This window comes from Sphaeramia orbicularis, chromosome 6 (genome assembly GCF_902148855.1).
Source record: "Sphaeramia orbicularis chromosome 6, fSphaOr1.1, whole genome shotgun sequence".
NCBI lineage: Eukaryota > Metazoa > Chordata > Actinopteri > Kurtiformes > Apogonidae > Sphaeramia > Sphaeramia orbicularis.
In genome coordinates, this window is record NC_043962.1 from 26,353,828 (window position 1) to 26,375,808 (window position 21,981).

The following is a 21,981-nucleotide window of genomic DNA, read 5'->3' on the forward strand; positions in this document are numbered from 1 at the left end:
ACTGACACACCTTTGACAGAGTGAGTTGATTTATCATTCTAATGCCTTACACTTCTCGCTTTCATTTAAGCTTTTGATTAGATTCTGTAGTTTTTATTTGGCGCTACAATACTTTCTGTTAGAACCAGCCAAATATTACAGTATAAACAACATTTACACCAAGTCACATCATGGACAAATGTGAAAATAGGGTGTAATTTTCTCAGGCTGTTTGTGTTTCTACTGAGAGCTGCAATTACACAGCAAAAAGCAGACGTCCAATGGGCTGAGCTAATTAGCCGCTGCTAAACAGACTGTAACTTCATGGGGAAACAAAGGAATTAATTGCAATGATTATCAATTAAACTACATCACAGCAAGAAAAGGAGCATTAGAGGTTCTCTTCTTTCTTTAAGAGGCGCTCCAACTCCATGCCTCAACCTGATGTCTTTTTGTCTATAATCTGTTGTCCCATCTGCCATTGTGGCTGTTCCAGCTCTCTGTTGCTAAATCTTTTTTTGTTAGCTTTTTCATATTCCACATGGAATTTAAGGAAATAAATAAAAAACAACTAAAATGAATAGGAAATGTGTGTTGCCCAGCTATCTAGGTGACTGAATTGGGCAGGTTGGCAGACCTAAAGGTAGAGTGAGAAAAAGAGGACGGAAAAAAAAAATGAGAAGACATTTTCATCATTATTCACTGTGTGTGCCCTGGTGTCTGGGTGAGAATAGAGAGACCCATAAGTCAATGTGCGACCCTGTCACAGCATTACAGCTAAATCAATGCCACCAGAGAGAGAACTGCTCATACATCGCACTGGGACTTCTTCTCTACACAGACCAATAGCATCGACTCAGGAGGGAGTTGGAAAGACACAATGTACGCCTGTTAACAATCACTGTCAATACTATGGATAGTCTGATGGAAAAGCGGATAGACTGGAAGCTGCTGTTGCTGGTTTTACATGTTACGTTGCATATTTCATTTATTGGCATGCATGTTTCCTCTTCCTGGAACAGAAAGCTGGATTGTGACATGCACATTCAGGGTTTATCCTTTACAGTGATGGAGTGAGTTTTACTTAACTCTTGGTCTTCAGATTAAAACATTTACAGCAGCAAAAGGATAATCTACCAAATTAATGAAGACAGATCTACTGTATTTGGTATGTATCTGTGGGATTAAAGCCAAGGAGAGTCTTAATTGCAGTCTAAATTAATTAACCACATTAAATATTTAAAATCCTCATGGAGGATCATGGAGACGTGATGGGTTAATCCAGGAATTACTCCAGCAGTGAGTTCGTAAAAACGTTCAGACATACAGTACATCTGAACACCGAGAGAGGTCTACGTCTCTTCCAGGAGCTTTCAACAAGATTTTAGAGCAACTGGTTACTGCTGTTTTGGTGTCAGACTCATGGCCAAGGCTGAGATTTACTATGATATATTGGAGTGTGAAACTACTTTAGCCCATTCCCACAGCCAAGGGTCCAGGCCATGTTTGAGAGAGCTAGGCTGATTGTTGCCAGAGGGAATTTGTCTGACATCCAATCTTAAGTTCATTAAACAGCAATCCCAAGAAACATGCTGCACATGCACAATGATACATCCATGCACACACATGGGTACACAGAAAATGTCCTCCACCAATATGCATGGGGATATACATTTGTTATGTGTGGCTGCCCTCATTGGCCTACAGTCCTGGAGATAGTTAAAGGGAAAGAGGGAAAGCCCCTCTGCTCTTACGCCTCGCTACAGCTCAGAGGGAGAAACATCTTATCTCCCAACTGCAGAGAGACGGAGAATTAAAAAGGGAGAAAGATGGATGGGACAGGGTAATGTGAGCAGGGTTTTGAAGGAAAAGGGCATAAAGGATCGAATGAGTGGGCAAAAGAGGAAAACAATGAGAGGGAAATGGAAAGAAAGACAGAACATTTAATCAATCTCATTTCCATAACTTTTATCCTCCATAGAAACAGTCATTGTGGGGATACTGATTAAAAAAATCTGATGTTTAAGAGTGATTTATCCCAATAAAGAAAGGCGAAATTAAACCTTTATACTGACTATATCCAAACTGTTCCAAAAAGAAACACATAGAAGAAAAGCTTTTGTTAGATGCACTACACAAAGCAACACAAACATGAAAACCCTTCCATCTACCACACATGTGTACTGATGCACTGATATCAGTAACTTGAAAGACGCTCTTTCTTTAGTCATTTTTAAGTACAAATTTGTGTAAGAAAGAAAGGGAAATTGGTTTTATTCATCGTGAGCCATGGCAGAAGCGTGCCCGATGCTATGAAGTCACTCCAGAATCGTCTCCTAGCAACTGTTGTCAGTGGCAACCACCATTCTCTGCAGACAGCACACTGAGCCTTGCACAGAGAGAAAAAGATACACATAGAGAGTGACAGCGTGGTGGAGAGTTCACCACAGTTAAATTATATTTTGCAGCATTGTAAAAGGCAGCAGCATCTCTGTATTCTGAATCCAGGCTCTTCACCCCCCATCACGTGTCATTATTGAATATAATGGTTTGTGAAAGGCCACATTCTATGCACAGAGTCCTGGCTTATTACCTGTATAATATGCATTGTGATTGTATTTGCAGACACAAGCAGCCACACACATGTGACCTCATTTTTGTATTTTTGCTGTATGTTAACACATGAAGCATGGCTAGACGTTCACCATCCTATGTACCAGTACTGAGCGTCATCCACCCACATTCACACACTGCCCTCTACTGTTAAATCTTCTGTACTTCAAATAATCTACCGTATAATCTCTTTACGACCAAACTGTTTGAAAATTAAACTCTACTCATACATTATATCTGATGGTAGATGATCTTATTGTTGTGAAACATGCACAAAAACATAGCAATTCAAATGCATGAATAATGGAAAATGCATGTGACACAGGTACAGGTAAATAATAGGAAATATAATGAAAACATTCAGCTCAATCTTGTCTGTCTGCACTGATAAAATCTAGATCATCTTCGCCTCCTGGAATATAACACAGAAAAACATCTTTCTATCACATTAGTCTCTTTGTTGTCTTGTATCTTTGATCTGACTATAATTGAATTCCTGACCAAGAGTCTGTAGCACCGACATGAATCCATTAACATATCATTCAAATACTGAAGGGATTTGTTGGAGGGAAATTACTTTTCTGTTTCATGGTCATAATTAAAACCGCAAACGAGCATCATTTACTCTTCCCATATGGAGAGTATAAGGAGTTGCTTGGATCTGATTCAATAGTCTTCATCTCCCTCTAGAGGCGGATAGAAGCCATTACATTGGGCCATTCACTGCATCGTTCATCTTCTTTCTCTTGCAGTGTTTTGCTCTTTCATCATCTTTCATCACTGCTCCACACTTAACACTGTATTAAATGCCATTTCTTTTTTCCACCATTTTATGCTGTGGCTCATGTTTTGTTGTGTTATTTGTGCTGTTTTTAAAAGCTATGACAATAAATAAACTGAACTTAAAATAACATTGTTTTGTTTAAAAAAAAAAAAACCCTCACCTTATCACCTCACAAAATACATGTAGGAAATTTTGGTGGCTGAAATACCTTCTTTTTAATTCTAACTTACTGAGCATTGAAAGATTTAAATGAGGATGAGGGAAAGAACTTAGCTGTTGCCAGGACGACCAAGGTCACAGGTTTGTTTGTGATAAATCATACACAAAAGATGCTGCAAAGTCAGCTGGGCCAAATTCAGAGTCACTTCCAATCTGCAGTCATCCTCCATGCTACATTTAAAGTTACATTTGTCTATTTAATGTGACAAATACAGACCCAAACCAGCCAAGGTAGTAATTTGTAAATATCTAATTACACTTTTTTATATAATTCTTCAAAACCTTGTTATTTTGTGTTCTTGTTGCCCTCCCTCACCATAGTTACTCTATCTAGCAAACCAAAACACAAATATATCACTAACCCCATGTTTATATGAAAACATTTATAAAGAATATATGCTACAAATGCAGTATCCATTTTTTGTATTCTCCAATGATTTCCATCTGACATACAGTCTTGGAAACAATTATTAGGCCATCAAAAGTAATCAGAAACAATGGTTATAAAATCAAGTACTAACTCCTGTGTGTATCATGTGATTAAAACAGACAGAAAAGAAAACATGGAAGGCCTAAAAGCACTGTTTTTGACAGTACAATGCCATAGCTATTGATGTGAGAACTTAAATGATTTTGTTTATTATTAAGAAAACATGGAAAATGGCTAGATATCAGCTCTGAAATTAAACTCTTATGAGCTATTTTTGTTATTATCATTATATTTGTCCAAACAAATGTACCTTTAGTTGTACCAGGCATTAAAATGAACAAGAAATTGAAGAAAACAAGGGTAGTCTAATAATTTTTTCCGTGACTGTATGTATGTACTATAAGTGAGCATTTTGGCCAAAATCTACTATCAGAGCATTTGTAATTATGACAATGGTATATATTACAATAAAGTAACTCTTCTGTATATATGAACTAAGAGATTATTTTACTCACTGATGAATAATGATGATGGATTTTCCTTTTTCTTTTTGAAATTTCCACATAATTCCTGCTGAGAATGTCCTGACTCTGTGTCACAGTCATTCTCCTCCATGTTTGACTGTGCTGCCTTTGTGCAATTTTCTGCCTTCCTCATTGTGTCAGGTAGAAAAACACACAGCACCCAAACAATGAGAAATTCGTCTCTAAGACTGTGATTTACCCTTGGATAACAATAGAGCATAATATGATATTTTACATTTTTCTATTGTCGTACACATATTTTTTTATCCCGTAGCCATGCAATGTGTGTCACGACAATGTGGGTACATTTGCCAATTAAATTTCTAAAAAACAACTGTTTGACTAACAGCTAATCCTGATGAACACAAGAACTACAAGAAGAGGCGTGTGTGTATGTGATGAATATAAGCATTATTTCTGTCATGGTTCTAATTCCAAGATTGTTATTTGACAAAAAAGGTTATTTTCTGTCAAGCTCAGGTACCTGCATATTGATTCACTCATTGCTGATCTCCTTGTCTGTCCTATAAGAGGTGCTAACAAGACAGCTCTTCATTATGACAAGGACCTATTCACTGTTAACTCACTCCATATGGAAGACAATCGGCCCCAGTGGGACCTGTGTCAACCGAAGTGTGAAACGTCAGACACAAAAACACACACACATGCAACGTTCACAGCAACAGACATACACACAAAGGGAAAAAGAGAGAACGTGAACTTAGAAGCAAATAGAGATTGGTCTTTTTGCTCAGACATCTGCTCAGTCCCTAAGACAGATGGTGAGCCAATCAGACCGCCTGGTGCCTCTGCTACTCTCTGCCTTCCATGCCCCCCCCCCCGCCACCCCTCCCTAAAACCTGCATCTTGGCACAAATGCCAGGTGGCACTTTGCAGATGTGGCACTGCTACTGCCCTGAAAAATAATTTATGTATCCATTGAACCAAAAGTGAAAATCCAACACTTTACCTTGATGTTTCACTTCACAGAAACTCTTTCACTTATTCCATGTTTTATGACACTATCCATAATCATGAGCAGAAAGTGGAAGATAGGGTCTAATGGCAACTGCAGTGCATTTACAAAACATAGATCCTTCCTTCACATGATTGATTAAACTGGAATACACTGAGTTTATTGTGTTTTGACGTGTGACACATGTAGAAAACTCTCATTTATCTACCTTGAAAGATTTATTTCCACAGCAGTTTGACCTTCTACAGGGGACAACCATCAGATAAATGCCATGTATGGGCTTTACTCTGGGAAGCATTCTACAAGCCCACTAAAATGAGACAAGCCTGTAAGATAAGGAATATCTTGAATCTGTTACAGGAATTTTATTTAAAACTGTTTAACCTGACAAAATCAATTCACTGCACCATATAAGAGCCAATGTGTGTGTAGTGGCAAGGGGAAAGAAGCAGCATTTTGTTATGCTGCTGTACGATCAATGAAATAGCAACTGTCCTGTACTGAATGCAAATGCACGTCTCAGCCTACACATACTGTGTTCACAATCTTGTACACTGCATCGACCCAAAAAATTACATAATTAGTGGCCAATTTTAGCACACATGAGTGCACATGCCAAGGTAGCCAGAGCAGAGATGGAGAGCCCTAATGAACATCAAGATGAAGGCAGAAAAACAGAGCAGAGAGTAGCACTGGCAGACCTTGATGAGCATCTGCCAGGTTGCACACATGCACACTGGGTCACGTCTTGCTTGTTAATGGCTGTTTCATTAAATCCAACCTCACATCACCTACACAAGCTAACCTCAGCTGAGAACCTGACTCAGAGCCAGTCGCCCATTAGACACAAGGAACACACTCCACTGAAAACCTGCATACATTAACATGCAGGAGGGGCTGCACTGTACACGCAACCCACCAAATGAACACATGCAGAACACACAGTGCACTGCAAACACATTGCATATGCACACCTGAGACCTTCTGCAAGCCACACACACACAAATGACCACAGCTGAGTGAGCAGACACTTGGGTGAAGTCAATTAGAATTGAGGTGCCTTCACCTCTGCAGCTCATCAATAGTCCTTAAACAGGCTGCAGTGTAAACAGCTCAGAAGATTTAATGGTATGCTGTGGCCTGTCTCACTCTCTCTCCCTTTCACACACAAGCCCTTATACATTTATGCATGTGGTGGAAAGTAAGGATCCATTTCTCTCATTTACCTTGCAGTTACCTTCTTTCTCGTTTACATATTTTCTGTAGCTCCAGCTCTGAAGAAAAAGACATTCAAAGTGACATTCAGTAAAACAAGTAACATAAGTAACAACAACAAATAGAAAAAGCAAAAATACAAATAATATCTGTAATTAATCGTTTCAAACGGTTATCTCCAACCACATCCAGCCTGCAGTAAGATTTCCTGATGATGCTCCTTTGATCAAAGACTGGTCAATCAATACTGTGATCATGGACGTTTCAAAGATGGACACCAGAGAATCAAAGCCCAAATCAATACCGAACAAAAGCTGGCCTTGCCTTTGTGGATTTTGTGGATTTACAACATTATAACAACCACTGATGCACTTCCTTCCTAATAAAAACAATCATTCCTGTTATACATTGTAATATTACATTTTTGAGTGCCTACAGTATAGTTCTAATCACCTTTATCATTAGATGACATTATCATCACTTTTTCATCTACAGTCAACAGACTCTGACCAGCATGTTTGGTCTCAACTATTTTATGTAATTAATACCTTGCTGTAAAGTAATTTGTGTCCAAGTTAACATCATGCCTACCTCACCTGGAGATCTGAAGCTCCAGCTGCTTCTCCTTCAACCTGTCCTGTGGCATCATTTTTCAATTCTCAGTTTTCTCTGTGTAATAAAATTATGTACTGATGAAAAAGATCCAGTATACTGTATACAGTATGCCTGGGCTTATAGCTAAACATTTAATACAGAGCCATTCGTTTTCAAGCCAGTTCCAAACATTTAGGAATTAGATAAACTACTTTGAGCTGTTAAGGTTTATTTTAGGTTTAACATGGTAAATATGATAATAACCTAAGAGTTGAACTGAAACCGTTACTAAACACCTGCTTCTTCATCATACTTCTGTAACCTGCTGCTATTGCCTGCATATAGAATAAATGAATACGGTTAGCCTTCTGGTATGAGAAGCTAAGGCTAGCTTTGTAGTTGACGCTAACCTAGCTAACATGATAAATATAACAAACTTCTAACTTATTTTCGATAGTAGGAAGGTTGGTGTAGTTAGGTTATGAGGTGAATAGTAGCTCTTTAGATTTATTACGTATTACTTCTGGTTGCTGAAATATTTTCTGATGTCCGTTTCCTTATCAGGATAGTTGGTAATTATAATGCTAGTTATTGCAGCTTTGTGAGTATTAGCATATCCCATTGATAACAATTAATTAATTAATTAATTAATTAACAAGTGGTGCCAGGCACAACAAACCCTCACACAAATTTCGCCCATTATGTAAATGGGAAGATCTTTTAAAATTCATTAAAACATTTTTTAACTTTGACCTACTTTTCCCAGAATGTAATGAGATCCATTCTGGGTCACTGGCAATCTATAAAGTCAGTTTGGTATGAATTCAACCCATAGTTTTGTTGTTACAGACATTTGAAATTTCGCCGATTATAAGTAAATGGGGTAAAACAAACAAACAAACAAATAAATAAAATATTGTAACTTTGACCTACTCTTCCCAAAATGTATTGACATCTATTCTGGGTCATTGGCAATCTATAAACCAAATTTGGTATGAATTTAACCAATAGTTTTGCTGAGAGAGTATTAACAAACAAACAAACAAACTGAACCAAAAACAACACCACTTACCTCCCCTTCGGGAGTTGGGGTAATAAATAAATAAGTGGTGCTAGTGATACAGCAGTGATATAGCTCTGCTTACTAGCAGGTCTATGCCCATGATGTTCATGGGCTACAAAAAACTGGATTGTTGTAGCTAAAATGTTGCTGCATTTAGCCACTAAAGAACAATAACTTTAGCTACTGGCCAGTTACTGCTTTTTAATTTATAGTCTTTATATTCTGTTATTGCAGACTGTACATGTAACATTCCTGATCGTTACTTTAGGAGCTCAGTTTTAACTATGCTGAATATACTATACATATTCATTGATTATATACCTTTATTTGAGTAGGCTTGTATTAATTTGCCCTGTTTGATAAGTAGCTGTGATCATATTTGACATTAGTGCAAAACCTTGTTTAAATCCACTCCTGTTTATAATATTAAATGCATTGTGCTTTTCTGGAAATTCAACACTTCCTTTAGTACTGTAGAATAAAAAGCCTCTAGTGTTTCAGTGGATAGAATCTATTCATTGCCTAATGGGGTTTTATATGTAAACACTACTGTAAATTTATCAATATTATTTTACACCAGCTTGTATCAGAGGTCCTGTTTTTACTTGCTTGGGTTGACCTCACCTCTGGCTGTTTTTAGAGCCCTGGCTTCTAATTGACTTTCATATTTATTTGAGGAAATATATTATTAACATTAATCTCCACAATTGTAGTTATGCTTATTTCATTACAATGGTCATACCACATGCACTCAGACACAGAAATTATTCACTATTAAGCAGAAAACAAACAGTGAACTGTAAACAGCGCCGTTGTTTGTTGCAGTTAATTGTCAAAATTGAAGCAGCAGTACGAACACTAACATGTGAGATGCATTTCATGCTTTTTAAGGCTTTTATTTTTAATTTCTGGTGTAGAGTAAAAGTGTTTTTCCCCCCCTGCAGTAACTCTAGAGCTTTAGTTAGCTGACATCAGCACTACTGGCTACTAACATCACTCAGGCATGACTGTTCTGCAGTCAGACTGCAGCTTTGGGGAAATTATTTAATGGAATGTATTATTTGTTGTTGTTCTTAGTTGAATCAAGCATTTTATAAAACAAATATTAAAATGTAGAAAAAAGAGTACTATACAGAGTCCTTTTGAAAAGCAAGGACATACAGTGGAAAATTAAATGACATAAGTGAAAACTATCATTAATGAGATATTATCTGTGTCACACCTTGACTTATCACCCACAAGAGGTAGAAATCTGTACTGTACCAACTGGTTTTTTAAATAGCTGAACGTTTGTACTCTACTGATTGCAATCTATTGAATGTGCTCCAACTAGTTACCAAAAATGCAAAATCCGGTTTTCCTTTCCACATTACAGTCGTAAACACACACACAGACCCATGCCTACATGTTATGTGCTTTTCCCCTTCTGCCATTGTTGCAGGGCAAGTAATCAATTATCTCAGTATGATGTCATTGCGCTAACCCTCCCCCACGCTGTTCCCAATCGTACACCGGCTGCCATACTGTTGTGTGCATCAGATCAGGAATTAAGCATACAGTGATGATCCTGGATGGTGCATGGGCAAAATAATTTCCAAACTTTAATAAGAACAAACATTTTATTGTCTGGACTTCTTTAAATTTATGGAAGGAATGAATGATGATGGTACATTAAAGATTACAAATACACATCGCAATTAAGACACATGTATACACATTCATTCTCTGTGCATCACGTCATACAGCAATGATTTGATTATGGCTGAATGAATCCTCTGGCTTGATCACACTGAGTCATCTGGCCTCCGTCCACAGTGACAGGATAATTGAATGAGGGGCAGTAATGAAGAGGCATGGACGCCAACATGACGGGCTTTGTTTGGGGTTGCCATCTTCCTCTGTAGTTACAGGTTTTTATCTGGATGCTTGCCCGAATATAAATAACACTTCCATTATAGGGTTATCATCATGTTTTCACACACAGCAAAGTGCAGGCCATTTGTGGCTTTCAGGATGTGATAGTAGCTTTGACAGGTGTCTGATGATGTCATCTGCCACATGTTTCATGCAGGAAGTATGCAAGCAGTACATCTTTAACATGGAAAACAGAGAGACAGTAAAGTTGTGATTGTCTCACTGGGGCACTGTATGCAGAACAGAACCCTCAAGCAATAAGATGATAATCCACTTAGCTTCTCTGTGTTTCAAGATGCCTACTTGCCCTGCTTTCTCTCTACTGTTTTTATGGACATCGGTGTAACAGATAGCAAAATGCGTATCGATCAACCCTTCCTGCATTTGGAAAGAATACGATGCAAACAGATCGTCTCCAAAAATAACAAAAAAGGACCAGCCAGAATGAATCACAGAGATTAATGTGTTCCCATTTTTGAATGCATCATCCCCTTGTCTAATTACAGTTAACACTTTATTAGCATGTGTGAATTTAGAATAAATCTTAGGAGCATGTGAGATGCTGTCTGACTGACTTAATGCTGTATTCACTGCTGTTATTTAGGTACAGATTATACACATTACACATGTTATTTTTGACTTTTCATTTCTCATTTGATTTCTTTTGAAGATAGTTACACGCTCTTCTCATAGCCCTTCAGAATTTAATCAACTCAGTGATGAGCGTGACTGTTGCTGCTCCATTTATTATTAAAAGTACAAAAGAACCCCTCCATACACACAGTCATTTTGAGTCACAAAAGGAAATATTTGTATTTAGTTTCACATTTAAAGAAGCAAAACCGAGGCTGTCAAATTTCTATTTTCGGTAAAGGATGAGGCAGATAGACGTGTCAAATCCCTGTGATTTATATCCCAGCAGGAAAGCAATAGCATGCCCCACTGATGTCAAATGATACCATGGAGGTTGTGATCTGTTCCAATATAAGATGATAGCACATCTCTGCGTGTCTTAGATAGAGACAGAGTTGTTATTGATCTCTTCATCTTTAACTGGAAGTCCAACAGATGGAGTAGACGGATATGCTATCTATCTATCTATCTATCTATCTATCTATCTATCTATCTATCTATCTATCTATCTATCTATCTATCTATCTATCTATCTATCTATCTATCTATCTATCCATCCATCCATCCATCCATCCATCCATCCATCCATCCATCCATCTGATGGATGGATTATTTGTTGTACTGTCAGTGCAAATTATTTAGAGCAGCTCCTGTAATTACTGCAGGAGATAATCACTTATTCACCTAAAATATTAATACCTACAGAGGCAGGAAGCATGATCAATATTAATCTTGGCTCTCACACACACAAACAGACACCACACACACTTCCACACATGACTGCTAAACTCTCATTAATAATTAAGAAAGGTTTGAGGTCTGAACACGTCAATATGAATACAAATGCCATGGATATTGAGAACACATCACTGAGCTCTGAAATTAGTTATTCAAAATCAACTTTAACATCTTGTTAACAGGCAATTAAAGATACAGAGTTATGGCATGTTATCCCCGGCCATAGTGAGCTCAACAAGCGTACATTAATCTGAGAGCCAGTGATCTCCATGTTTAAATGCGCTACTCACAAACAAACTGGTGGCTCTGAATTGGTGAATGTGGGGCTTTACTCATAAATAGGACAGTTCTAGTGAAAGTGGTGACAGTAAGCTAATTTTCCTGTGTAAGCTAGGGTGACAGAAGAAAAATCTGGGGTGACAGCAAGGCACTTTAGGGTTGTCAGCTTTGACAGTAAGGGTACTTGTAAGGAACACCCACTATGCTAATGCTAACATATGCAGAGGCAGAGTAAAATGGAGTCAAGGGACACCAACTGTCTGGCAATGATATGAAAGGATGCACAGGAAATCAACCAATTTATTTCTACACATCATACAAGGCTGCAAAATCCTCTAAAGCTGTGTGCATTTGCCAGGAATTATTTGGTTTGGTCACAATATTTGTTAACGTGTGTTAAATCTACCCTCTTTTTCCTCCTGTCCTGGTCCTCATCACTCACCCAGCCTTTTTTTTACCCTCCTCTCTCTGTCCTGTCCATCATTTCTTGCACTTTTCCTTCACCTTGCTCCCTTTTATTGCTGCATCTCCCCCAAGTGGGGTGCATGGCCTATTGCCATAGTAACAGACAGCCATGACAGGTGGAGATAGCAGGTAGTGCGGCGATGCATAACCCCCCCGGGACTGCAGAATGCCAACACTATAGAATGAAAATGAGCAGAACATGCGCTCTTGTACAAAGTCACGTACAGGGTGAGCATTCAGTTCATCAAAGCACCAAAAGTGGTGAGAGGGATCCATGCCTTATCCTCACTCTACACATGCAGCAAAGGCACACTGCCATTGTTTGACTGTGCGTCTGGACAGAGGGCAGTTTAATGGCCATAAGCATTCTATGTATTTCTATCTTATTGTGTTCTATGTCTAGCTCTGAACCAGGCCAAGCCAAGCCAATCTGTTTCATGTCAATGATGGACTGGATTCTGCACTAACAAGATCCTACAAATCCTCAGTCATTACTTGCCGCTAAATTGTTCTCTCTGTAATGTATAATTTAATTGGCTCTGTTTTGAGAAAGGGAAATGACCACATGCACACGCCTTTAAAAACTAATTTTGAAAACACACTAATTCTGCTTACACACCCATATAGGACATGACATTTAGAACCTGCACAGATCCCATGTTCAGAACCGCATCCCTCTGCATGCCTGTGAAGACTGCCCCATGTTTGATCTGCAGTAGTTGAACACATAGGGTCAGACAAAAGCTTGCATTATTTGTGTTAACTCAGAAAGAAAAAAACAAGTCAAAAACAACACATTTATGCTTAAAAAATAATCTGATTCCTCATCAGGAAGTTATCTGAGTATAGTAAAAGGGGAGGAGCATGGAAGCATCTTCCCTGTCAGTGAGGTGAAAGCTCACGTCCTGGTTTAGCAGCAGTATGAACATTTGTGGGGAGGAGAGAGTGATGAGAGACAGATAGAGCTGAGAGGAAAAAAAGGCAATAGAGGACATTGTTGGAACGACTGTACCGTTCCGAGACTTACCATGAGCAAACACACCGCAGATTCTGGAATGAGTTGCACAGCCATGATGGGATCCTCTTATAGGTTCTAGTGAAAAGGGAATTTCGTCAAATGGTTGAGAGAACCTCTTCACTATCCTTTTCCACTGCCCTCTTGTTTGGAGTCCGGCAAGCAGGCTCTGTCTTGCTCTGCCTAAAGTCCTTGTGCTGGTTCTCCCAGTCTGCGCCCTTCTCCCTGCTTCTCTTAGTAGTGCTGCAGACAGCCTCTGGTCTCTAATTGTAATGCCACAGTCTCAGCAGAGCCAGTGACTCCCTGGTCTTCTGCGGTCCTCCTTTCAATTCTTTGATCTGTGAGCAAAGCAGACCCCCCCCCACTCTTCCTTTTCACTTTTAAACACTCCCTGTAGACTCCTCACATTCCTCCCCCAAACCCCTGTGACTCTGGCGCCCCTTGCTAAATGCTCCCCTCCCTCTGTTTCTGCCTTCTTTCAGTAGATTATACACTCATCATAATACAATGTACATCCAGCCGTGCACGTGGGTTTTCAGTCTGCTTACTTCTGAGGCGGTCCAGTCACTGCTTCACAGGATGCAACGTGCATCAGTGATGCTCCTCAGTCTGAAGCGCTCCTCCAATGTGGTGGGAAAGAAAGATGCTCACCTTTTCTCTCAGAGATCCAAAATAGAGAGCTCCCCTTACACTAATCTTCTGCCTCCTGTATCAGCATGAGACAAAAGAAGAAAGCTGAACACAAAAACTAGAGTATGGCAGACTGCTTCAGAAAGACAGAGGGTGAGGTAAAGGCAGCTAAGAGGAGAGAGATGTAGCCACCGGTCGAGGGGGTTCACACTGTGCTGAGTGTAAATGAAGGTGGGTGGAGAAGAGGGAGGGGAGAGAGTAATGGAGAGAGTGAGAGCAGACCGCGCCTATCGATGCCGCCTGAAACAGCAAGGCAGCATGGGATGTGAGCAAATACACCACAGTTCATTCAATGAAAGGGGCGTAAGGTGCACATATAATTTACATCCACAGTAGCTGTCATTTCCACATGCACCGTTCTCCAGGATGTGTTTTTTCAGAACAGTATTTGCAATCAATAACTAAGACAGAAAACAGTCCCATCATCGCTTTTGTCTCGTAGCAGACAGAAAGATAAAGGTAAAGAAAAAAAATATATATCAGAAAACTGTGTTAATTACACAAATGCAGAATGCTGTTGTAAAAATGATTACAGAGCCCAACATATCACTGACTCACCTTCAGAAATAATGAGCATAATTATGTCTAGACAGTATGTAAATATATGTACACACACGTTTCAGTGGGTGTTTGTTTTAATGCCCATGCCCATGTACATAATAATTTGGCCACTTATCACAGTTTATGCCAAAAATTGTGTATGTGTGAAATATATTTAATCTGAACTCTGGATTACTTACTTATTTATTTATTTGTTTATTTATTTATTTACATTATCTTTCACTGCTTCATCATATATTTGTAACGCTGCATATGTTAACAAGTTTGGTAATCGACACAGCTGTCTAACAATGATTCAGGATCTAAAACTAGACACATTACGAAATAACATTCAATATTTTAGGGAATTTAATTTTATAGCTTTACAATAAATTTTATTTTATTGTTACCATGACAATAAAGATATTCTATTCTATTCTATTCTATTCTATTCTATTCTATAATACAGCACATGGTACATACACTGAATGATATAAGTCTATTCAGGGGTGATCGTGCCTTTGCTGCAGCAGCTCCTAAACTCTGGAACGATCTGCCTCTCCATATCAGACAGGCCTCCTCTCTGTCTGTTTTTAAATCCCTTCTTAAAACCCATCTTTTCTCCTTGGCTTTTGAAACCACGTGAGATGTTTGAATTTATTATTTTTATTCAGTTGTTTTTATTTGGTGTTGGTTTATTGTTCATATTTGTTGTTGTTTTTAATTGTACAGCTTATTATGTTTTAATCTATTCTTGTATTTTATTCTTTTATTGAGGTTTTATCTAGTCTTCTGTGTTTTTTTTTTTTTTTGTGTGTGTTTTTTTTTATTTTTAATTTTATGTTTACAGTTGTTCTATGTCTTTTAATCTATTCTTGTATTTTACTCTGTTATTTTGGTTTTTATTCATTTTTCTGTACAGCACTTTGGTCCACTGTGGTTGTTTTAAAGTGCTTTACAAATAAAGTTGGACTGGATTGGATTGGATGTCTATGTACAAATGTAAACTGCTTGGTCGCTATGGCCTGTTTTACTCACAGATTTAAAATAGCGACTTTATTTCTCCCTCAAAACCTTAACAATCTTAGAACTTCCTCTCACAGTGCTTGCTTGTTAGTCATCATGGGGAAGTTAAAACATCTGTGACAGCATATTTATAGTCGCTGTGATTTAACTTTATTTGGGAAAAAATCTGTTGACAGTTTGATCATAACAGGTTATCTTGCACTGTTTTTGTGCAATTGAAAGACTTACGAATTTCTTCTTGTCTTGTGATTTTTTTCCCCACCATGAAATCTTCCTGAAATATGACAAAACTTGTGCTTACAACACCTGTGCTGAACAGTGCAGATGTTACATAAACTAGTCTCCGCCCTGGGTCGCACCTCACACTTTTTTTTTTTTTTTTTCGCACTTCACACTTGTCAGAAACAAGAGGAAGGAAGAAGGATCGTGTGGTTTTCTGCCTTGTTTTACATCAAAAAACTTATCCTAAACTATATGATTCTTTAATCTCTCTCCGGAAAGACGAAGGTGAGTGACTTTCAAGACAAACATACTAATATGAAATGAAAGCATAACGATGGAAACAGAAAACAGCGCAAGCAGGAAGTAAAAGTACTGCATAATGTGTAATAACCAGTGGTGGATGTTTTCTGTAATTTAAAGCCCTGTGAGGTGACTTTGGTGTGTGGTGTGGTGGCTCTATAAGTAAAATTGAATTGAATTGAATTGAATTGAATTGAATTGAATTGGACGAAATACTCACTTTTTCTTTAACGTAAGTAAAAGTACAGATACAGGGGCAAAAATGTACTGAAGTAAAAGTATCAGGAAAAAAAGCTACTTAAGTAAAAGTACAAAAGTACTTATTTTAAAATGTACTTAAATAATAATAGTATTTGATCCAGATTCAACCATTATACTTAAAGTAAATACTGATTAAAAGTGATGGAACTGGACATTTGGTAAATATAGAAAGACAGAACCAGTGTATTAAATCACTCTTTAAGTTATTTTGTACTGAGCACAGTAAACAGAAACATAAGCTCTGTTCTCAAACTGTAAAGAGGATGCACAATAAACAGAATCTTCTGGCACAGTAATCAACCCAATAGGCCAGACATTTCTAAATCTGAATATGACCAGTATTTTTAATTAATGTGCTATAATATATTGTTTTTTAGGGGGCCTATTGTCATCAATAGGGACTACAGCAGGATACGAGCCATTTTGTCTAAAGTGGCCCTTTTTACTGTTATTCATACAGTTAATCAATTGGGATTGTTCACGATATAAAAAAACTACTACTACTACTACTACTACTACTACTACGGCTACTACTACTAATAATATTTATGATTCAACTTCGAAAGGAGTTGAAGTTCAAAGTTTTTTTAAATTGTGGATAGAAGATCAATCCAGTTGTACCCCTACAGCTGGATTACGGTGACACATATAGTTACACAGTGCTTTGTGCGCATGGTAAAACAATCAATTTACAAAAAGAAGAGGAAAACAAAAGTAGCATGTAATGCAAACCCAGTTTGGAAAGTAGTGGAGTAAAAAGCACAGATACAAGCTCTAAAATGTAGTGAAGTAAAAGTAAAAACTACCCCTCCATAAATGTACTTAAGTAAAGTACAGATACACAAAAAATGTACTTTAGTGCAGTAACAAAGTACTTTCACTTCATTACATTCCATCACTGGTAATAACAGGTACATGAGTAAACAATGACACATAATGTAAATATGTTTTTAAATCTAGGGTCGAATGTGCAGTAGTTCAGCAAGAGATGGCGCTGATAAACCGTCAGATCCTCAGGGATGACAGTTTAGAGAAATGGGAAGAAATTGGATCTGGTGGTTTTGGTTGTGTCTGTAAAGTCAGACACAAAGACTGGATGTGTGATGTGGCCGTTAAAATCCTCAAGGATGGCACTAGGTGAGCATATAAAAGTTACACTGACTGGAAGGACTTAGTTCATACATAATGAGCAGCTTGTTTCTTTCTTCTTACTTTGTTTTTCTTCCAACTGCCTCGCATTCCAGTCACTTCATGCTTAAGGAGAAAGCGCTGTGTGAAGAGGCGTATCTTATGGATCTGGCTTCTTGTGAGTTTGTCCTGAGGGTGCATGGAATCTACGAGGGATCTCTATCCAGATCAGGGTCTTCCATGCAAAAGGGAATAGTCATGGATTACATGAGAAGAGGCTCTATTGAGTCCTTACAGAAGGACCTGTCGGGCCCGCCACCCTGGCCCCTCACATTTCGCATGGCCCGTGAAGTCGCTCTGGGCATGAATTTCCTGCATTCGAAGGGCCTTGTGCACCAAGATCTGAAGCCAAGTAATGTACTTCTGAGTGATGACCTTCATGTCAAGGTAGAGACGTCAACTGTTGAAACTACAATATCTCTAAATGTAACTGGACTCTAAGGATTTGTTCCGTGTTATATTTGTGTGTTCATTTACAGCTGGCCGACTTTGGTTTGTCCAGGGTTTCCACCAGTGTTTTGAACAGCAACATAGTTACAACAGGAGAGGTCGGAGGATCATTCAAGTACATGCCTCCAGAGGCTTTTGATTTGTCATATAAACCTGTCCGTTCTTTCGACATCTACAGGTTAACTTTATGTTATACAGAAATATCAGATTTTGTTCTAACTTTGGATGTATTGCATCATTTAAACTTGTCACTTTCTCCCTATGATTAGCTATGGCATCCTTCTTTGGTCCATTTGTTCTGGTAAAGAGCCCTATCCAGGTAAATAATGTCTAGTTTAAGTGTTATTCTTCTGAGTCTCTCGTTCTATTATTTGCAACAGTTTTTTTCTCTTCATCTTAGGCTACATTCAGATAACAGGTCTTAATGCACAGTTCAGATTTTTTGGTGAAAACCTATTTTTTTGTGTGTGTGCTGGGTCATATATTAAATCCGACTTCTATCAGTTTTGAGTATGAACTGAATGCAACCCTGAAGTGACCCGCATTCAGTTCAGTTAAAAGAGGTCCTGGTGTAATACTTGACCATGCAGGCACACATTGTGTTTACAGAAGTAAATATGTTTTTCCCACCCTTTCTCCTCCTGGGATGCAGAATTGTGATGTTTGTCACATTTCAATGACATAAAGGTCAGATAAATGTGACCTGACCGTTCAGACTGAAGTTGCATTTGCAAAATACCAGATACGTGTCAGATTTGGGACCACATATGAAAGTGGGCTGGGCTGATTTGAAAAAATTGGATTTGTGCTGTTCAAACTGTCTTTAACAGATCGGATACGGGTCACATATGGGCAAAAAAATCGGATTTAGGCCACATTTGCCTGCAGTCTGAATGTAACCTTAGTTGTGGATATTTTATTCAGCCCAGTCTATATTTTTTTGTCATTTGATAATCACATCTGTAGTTGCGTCTGACTTAGTGCAATTACTTAGAATTGCAACTATTTAATTACTTTGTTTGATGCATGTTTCCATTATATCATATTTATTAAAGATGCTCCATACTCTCTGGTTAAATTATTGATCTCTCGGAACCCGGAGCAAAGACCCCCCTGTGATGACCTTGTCGAGATGAGGGTGGAGGGTTTAGCAAAGCTGGTTGACCTAATGAAGAGCTGTTGGCATCATAATCCCAAACAGAGGCCTACATTTAAAGGTATGAGTTTGTTGTTATGCTCATTACCACTGCACTGAAACATCTGACTCATTAAACTGTATGTTTTGGAATAAGCAAAACATTTTACAACCTTTCATGAAGATTTTTGTTATTTCAGATATCCTGGAAGACAAGGAAATTGTTTGTTTGTTCTCAACGCACAATAAAGGAATTCATCATGCAGTCTACGAAGTCTTGACAAAACTGGTACAATTCCAATTTTTAATTTTTTTTTTTTCCCCAGAATAGTAAAATATGTGTTCACCACTTGATAATTCACTGGTAGAGCTCAGTCTTGACTTTTTTGTTTTAGGATCGTCAGTGCAGTGAACAGCCACCTAATTTGGTACCTTCCATCTGCACAACACAAGGTACATGGATAATTTCAGTCAGGAAGTTGTTTACACTGATGAATTATTCCTAAGTTTCCAAAGCAAATTGTAATGCTGGCATTTTCTCCACTTTTCCAGGGAGAAAAATGTCAAATGATATCGTTGATCATCCAAAATTTCCAATGGCTCCTAAATGTGTATGTCAAACGCACTTCAGCTATTGATTCATAGGAAGCTGAGAACAATTAAGTGCATTTATTTATTCTGGTACTATTTCTTCAAGGAGTAAATCTATGTTTTATTTAGTTTTTTTTATGAATAAGAATCTGTGTTTCATGATTTTCACTCCAAAGTGTCTTCCTGTAACTATTGATATATAATATATTAATAAATAAGCATATTGCAACACATCCTTAAACAGATTGGTGAAATTATACAGTGTAGACTGATATGGACTTTTAATATTTGCCAACAGGACTCTGTTAGTGTTTCTACCACAACAATGAGTGATTTTGAAAAAGGTAAGTACCTGACAATGAAAATATTCTCTGTATGTCAAAGGTAAATTCCTGTATTTTGAACTTATGGAAAGTCACTATAATTAATGTGTTAGTGATTTCTGGAACCTGCTTTCTTCTTTTAAAAACAGCAAAATTTGTGGATGACAAAAGGGTTGTCCTAATTCAGGATGTTTCTGAAGTGATGGCAATTGTAGACGAGCTTGGAGACATGGTCCACAAAGAAACCTACTCTCGGATTGAGGCTGAAAAGACGGCTCAAGGACAAATGAGAGTGCTTTACAGATATACATTGCGTTCAGGGGGAAAGAAGGTCAAAGCAGCCCTCTATGATGCCCTCAAAATTCATGAGCCCAACCTGGTGGAGAGGCTTGGTAAGACCTGCTTTTTTTATTGATTATAATAGTTTATTTGAAGACAAGAACAGTTAACTCAGTTTTTTTCTTGTTCTCTTAGGTGGCTGACTCCAAGACTCATGGTGGCCTTGGCAGAATTTGTCCACAGAAGTGTGAAAGACCTCTCCAGCATCATCAAACATTAAAGCTTACTGATTACTTTACTCTTTATTTATCTTTTTATATATATATATATTTTTTTTTTAAAAAGCCTGTGTTTCATTAATATGTACACACTGAAGTTGTTTACAATAAGCCAAATATGTTTTTGTCAAAATACAGTATGTAGAAAAGAAAAAGATAAACTTGTCTTCTTGTCTTTTAATACAGAATTCAGTAGCGCTCTGTAGAGTTTATGGATCAATTATCAGTGACAAACAGTTTTGCCATTGCTAATTATGTAAAGGGGGGGATGTTGGTTGTTTCTTCCAGCAACAGAGAGAGAGAAAGGGAGAGAGAGAGACTGTGTAAGAGGCTTTTCTGGTTCAATCCCTCAGTAACTGTCACAAGCAGTCAGTCAGTGAGTCACCTGCAGATGATAGTGTCGAGGGCATCCCAGGCAACAAAGTTACTCCCCTGACTCTGTTTAATGTACAGGTTTACTGCTCACCACAGTGACACAGAGTTACACATGATGAACAGCAAGGTGGTAAAGAAGGAGATACACATCTAAACCATGTTAAAGAAACATAATGCTCACGTAATGATAAGCAAAATCACTTTCTATGTCAGTGGTTCCCAACCTTTTTTGGCTTGTGACCCCATTTTAACATCACAAATTTCTGGCGACCCCAGACATTCAAAACAGACTTTTTTTTTTACTAAAATTAATTTGTTTTTGATCATGTAATTGTTTGCTAGACGGTACTATGTTGCAAATAAACGTCAATGTTAGACATTTAGGCTATATAATGTATATTATTATGGATGGAGGCAGAAAAGCCAGGTGTAGATTACAGCACAAAGTGAGAATTTTATTTTCCTTGGTCAGGATATGTACAGTCAGTCCAGCTTGGATTTACAAGGCTGCCAATTAATACTGAGAAAACAATAACAAACTATGAATTATGAAAGAGCTGCACCATCTTAAACCGGCCACAATGAACATTTGAAAGATAAACAGTACCACAGTGTTTCAGTTTCAGCTTCAGAGTTTCTTCAGCCTCAGAGAGTCTTTTATGTATTGTGATTGTCTCTCTCAACTCACCATATATTTTTTATTAGTAAGTTTTTATTTTTTATTTTCATCAATTACTAGAAGTTTCAGGTGACCCCATTTGAATTCCAGGTGACCCCAAGGTTGAAAAATACTTTTCTATGTTTAACACTGATCTTATTTGCTTTGTTTGCACTTGAACAGTGGTGTATTTAAATGTTTCGAGTCTATCTCTTTTACTTTAA

General features: G+C 37.9%; 2 protein-coding genes across 2 annotated transcripts in view; one reads left to right on the forward strand and one right to left on the reverse strand.

The window, feature by feature from the left end:
• The window catches only part of frmd4a (FERM domain containing 4A), a 100,022-nt gene extending 86,509 nt beyond the window's left edge, over positions 1 to 13,513 (reverse strand). Inside the window, exon 1 of the mRNA XM_030135863.1 lies at positions 13,454 to 13,513. Coding sequence (XP_029991723.1) covers positions 13,454 to 13,498 — 45 coding nt within the window. The 5' untranslated portion in view covers positions 13,499 to 13,513. The remainder of the gene's footprint in view (positions 1 to 13,453) is intronic.
• Positions 13,514 to 16,081: 2,568 nt separating this feature from the next.
• Positions 16,082 to 20,891, forward strand: LOC115420498 (receptor-interacting serine/threonine-protein kinase 4-like). The gene is made up of 12 exons (XM_030135756.1): positions 16,082 to 16,204; positions 17,441 to 17,617; positions 17,725 to 18,055; positions 18,148 to 18,296; positions 18,388 to 18,437; positions 19,174 to 19,335; positions 19,454 to 19,542; positions 19,649 to 19,706; positions 19,806 to 19,864; positions 20,143 to 20,188; positions 20,317 to 20,559; positions 20,642 to 20,891. The coding sequence occupies exons 2-12, from the start codon at positions 17,469 to 17,471 to the stop codon at positions 20,647 to 20,649; spliced, it is 1,344 nt and encodes a 447-aa protein (XP_029991616.1). The 5' UTR covers positions 16,082 to 16,204; positions 17,441 to 17,468; the 3' UTR covers positions 20,650 to 20,891.
• Positions 20,892 to 21,981: the final 1,090 nt, after the last annotated feature.

Coding starts and splice junctions, on each gene's coding strand:
- LOC115420498 (XM_030135756.1), top strand. CDS start 17,469: ATGGCGCTGATAAACCGTCAGATCCTCAGGGATGACAGTTTAGAGAAA. Junction 18,056..18,147: donor GTGATGACCTTCATGTCAAG/GTAGAGACGTCA, acceptor GTTCATTTACAG/CTGGCCGACTTTGGTTTGTC. Junction 18,297..18,387: donor CGTTCTTTCGACATCTACAG/GTTAACTTTATG, acceptor CCCTATGATTAG/CTATGGCATCCTTCTTTGGT.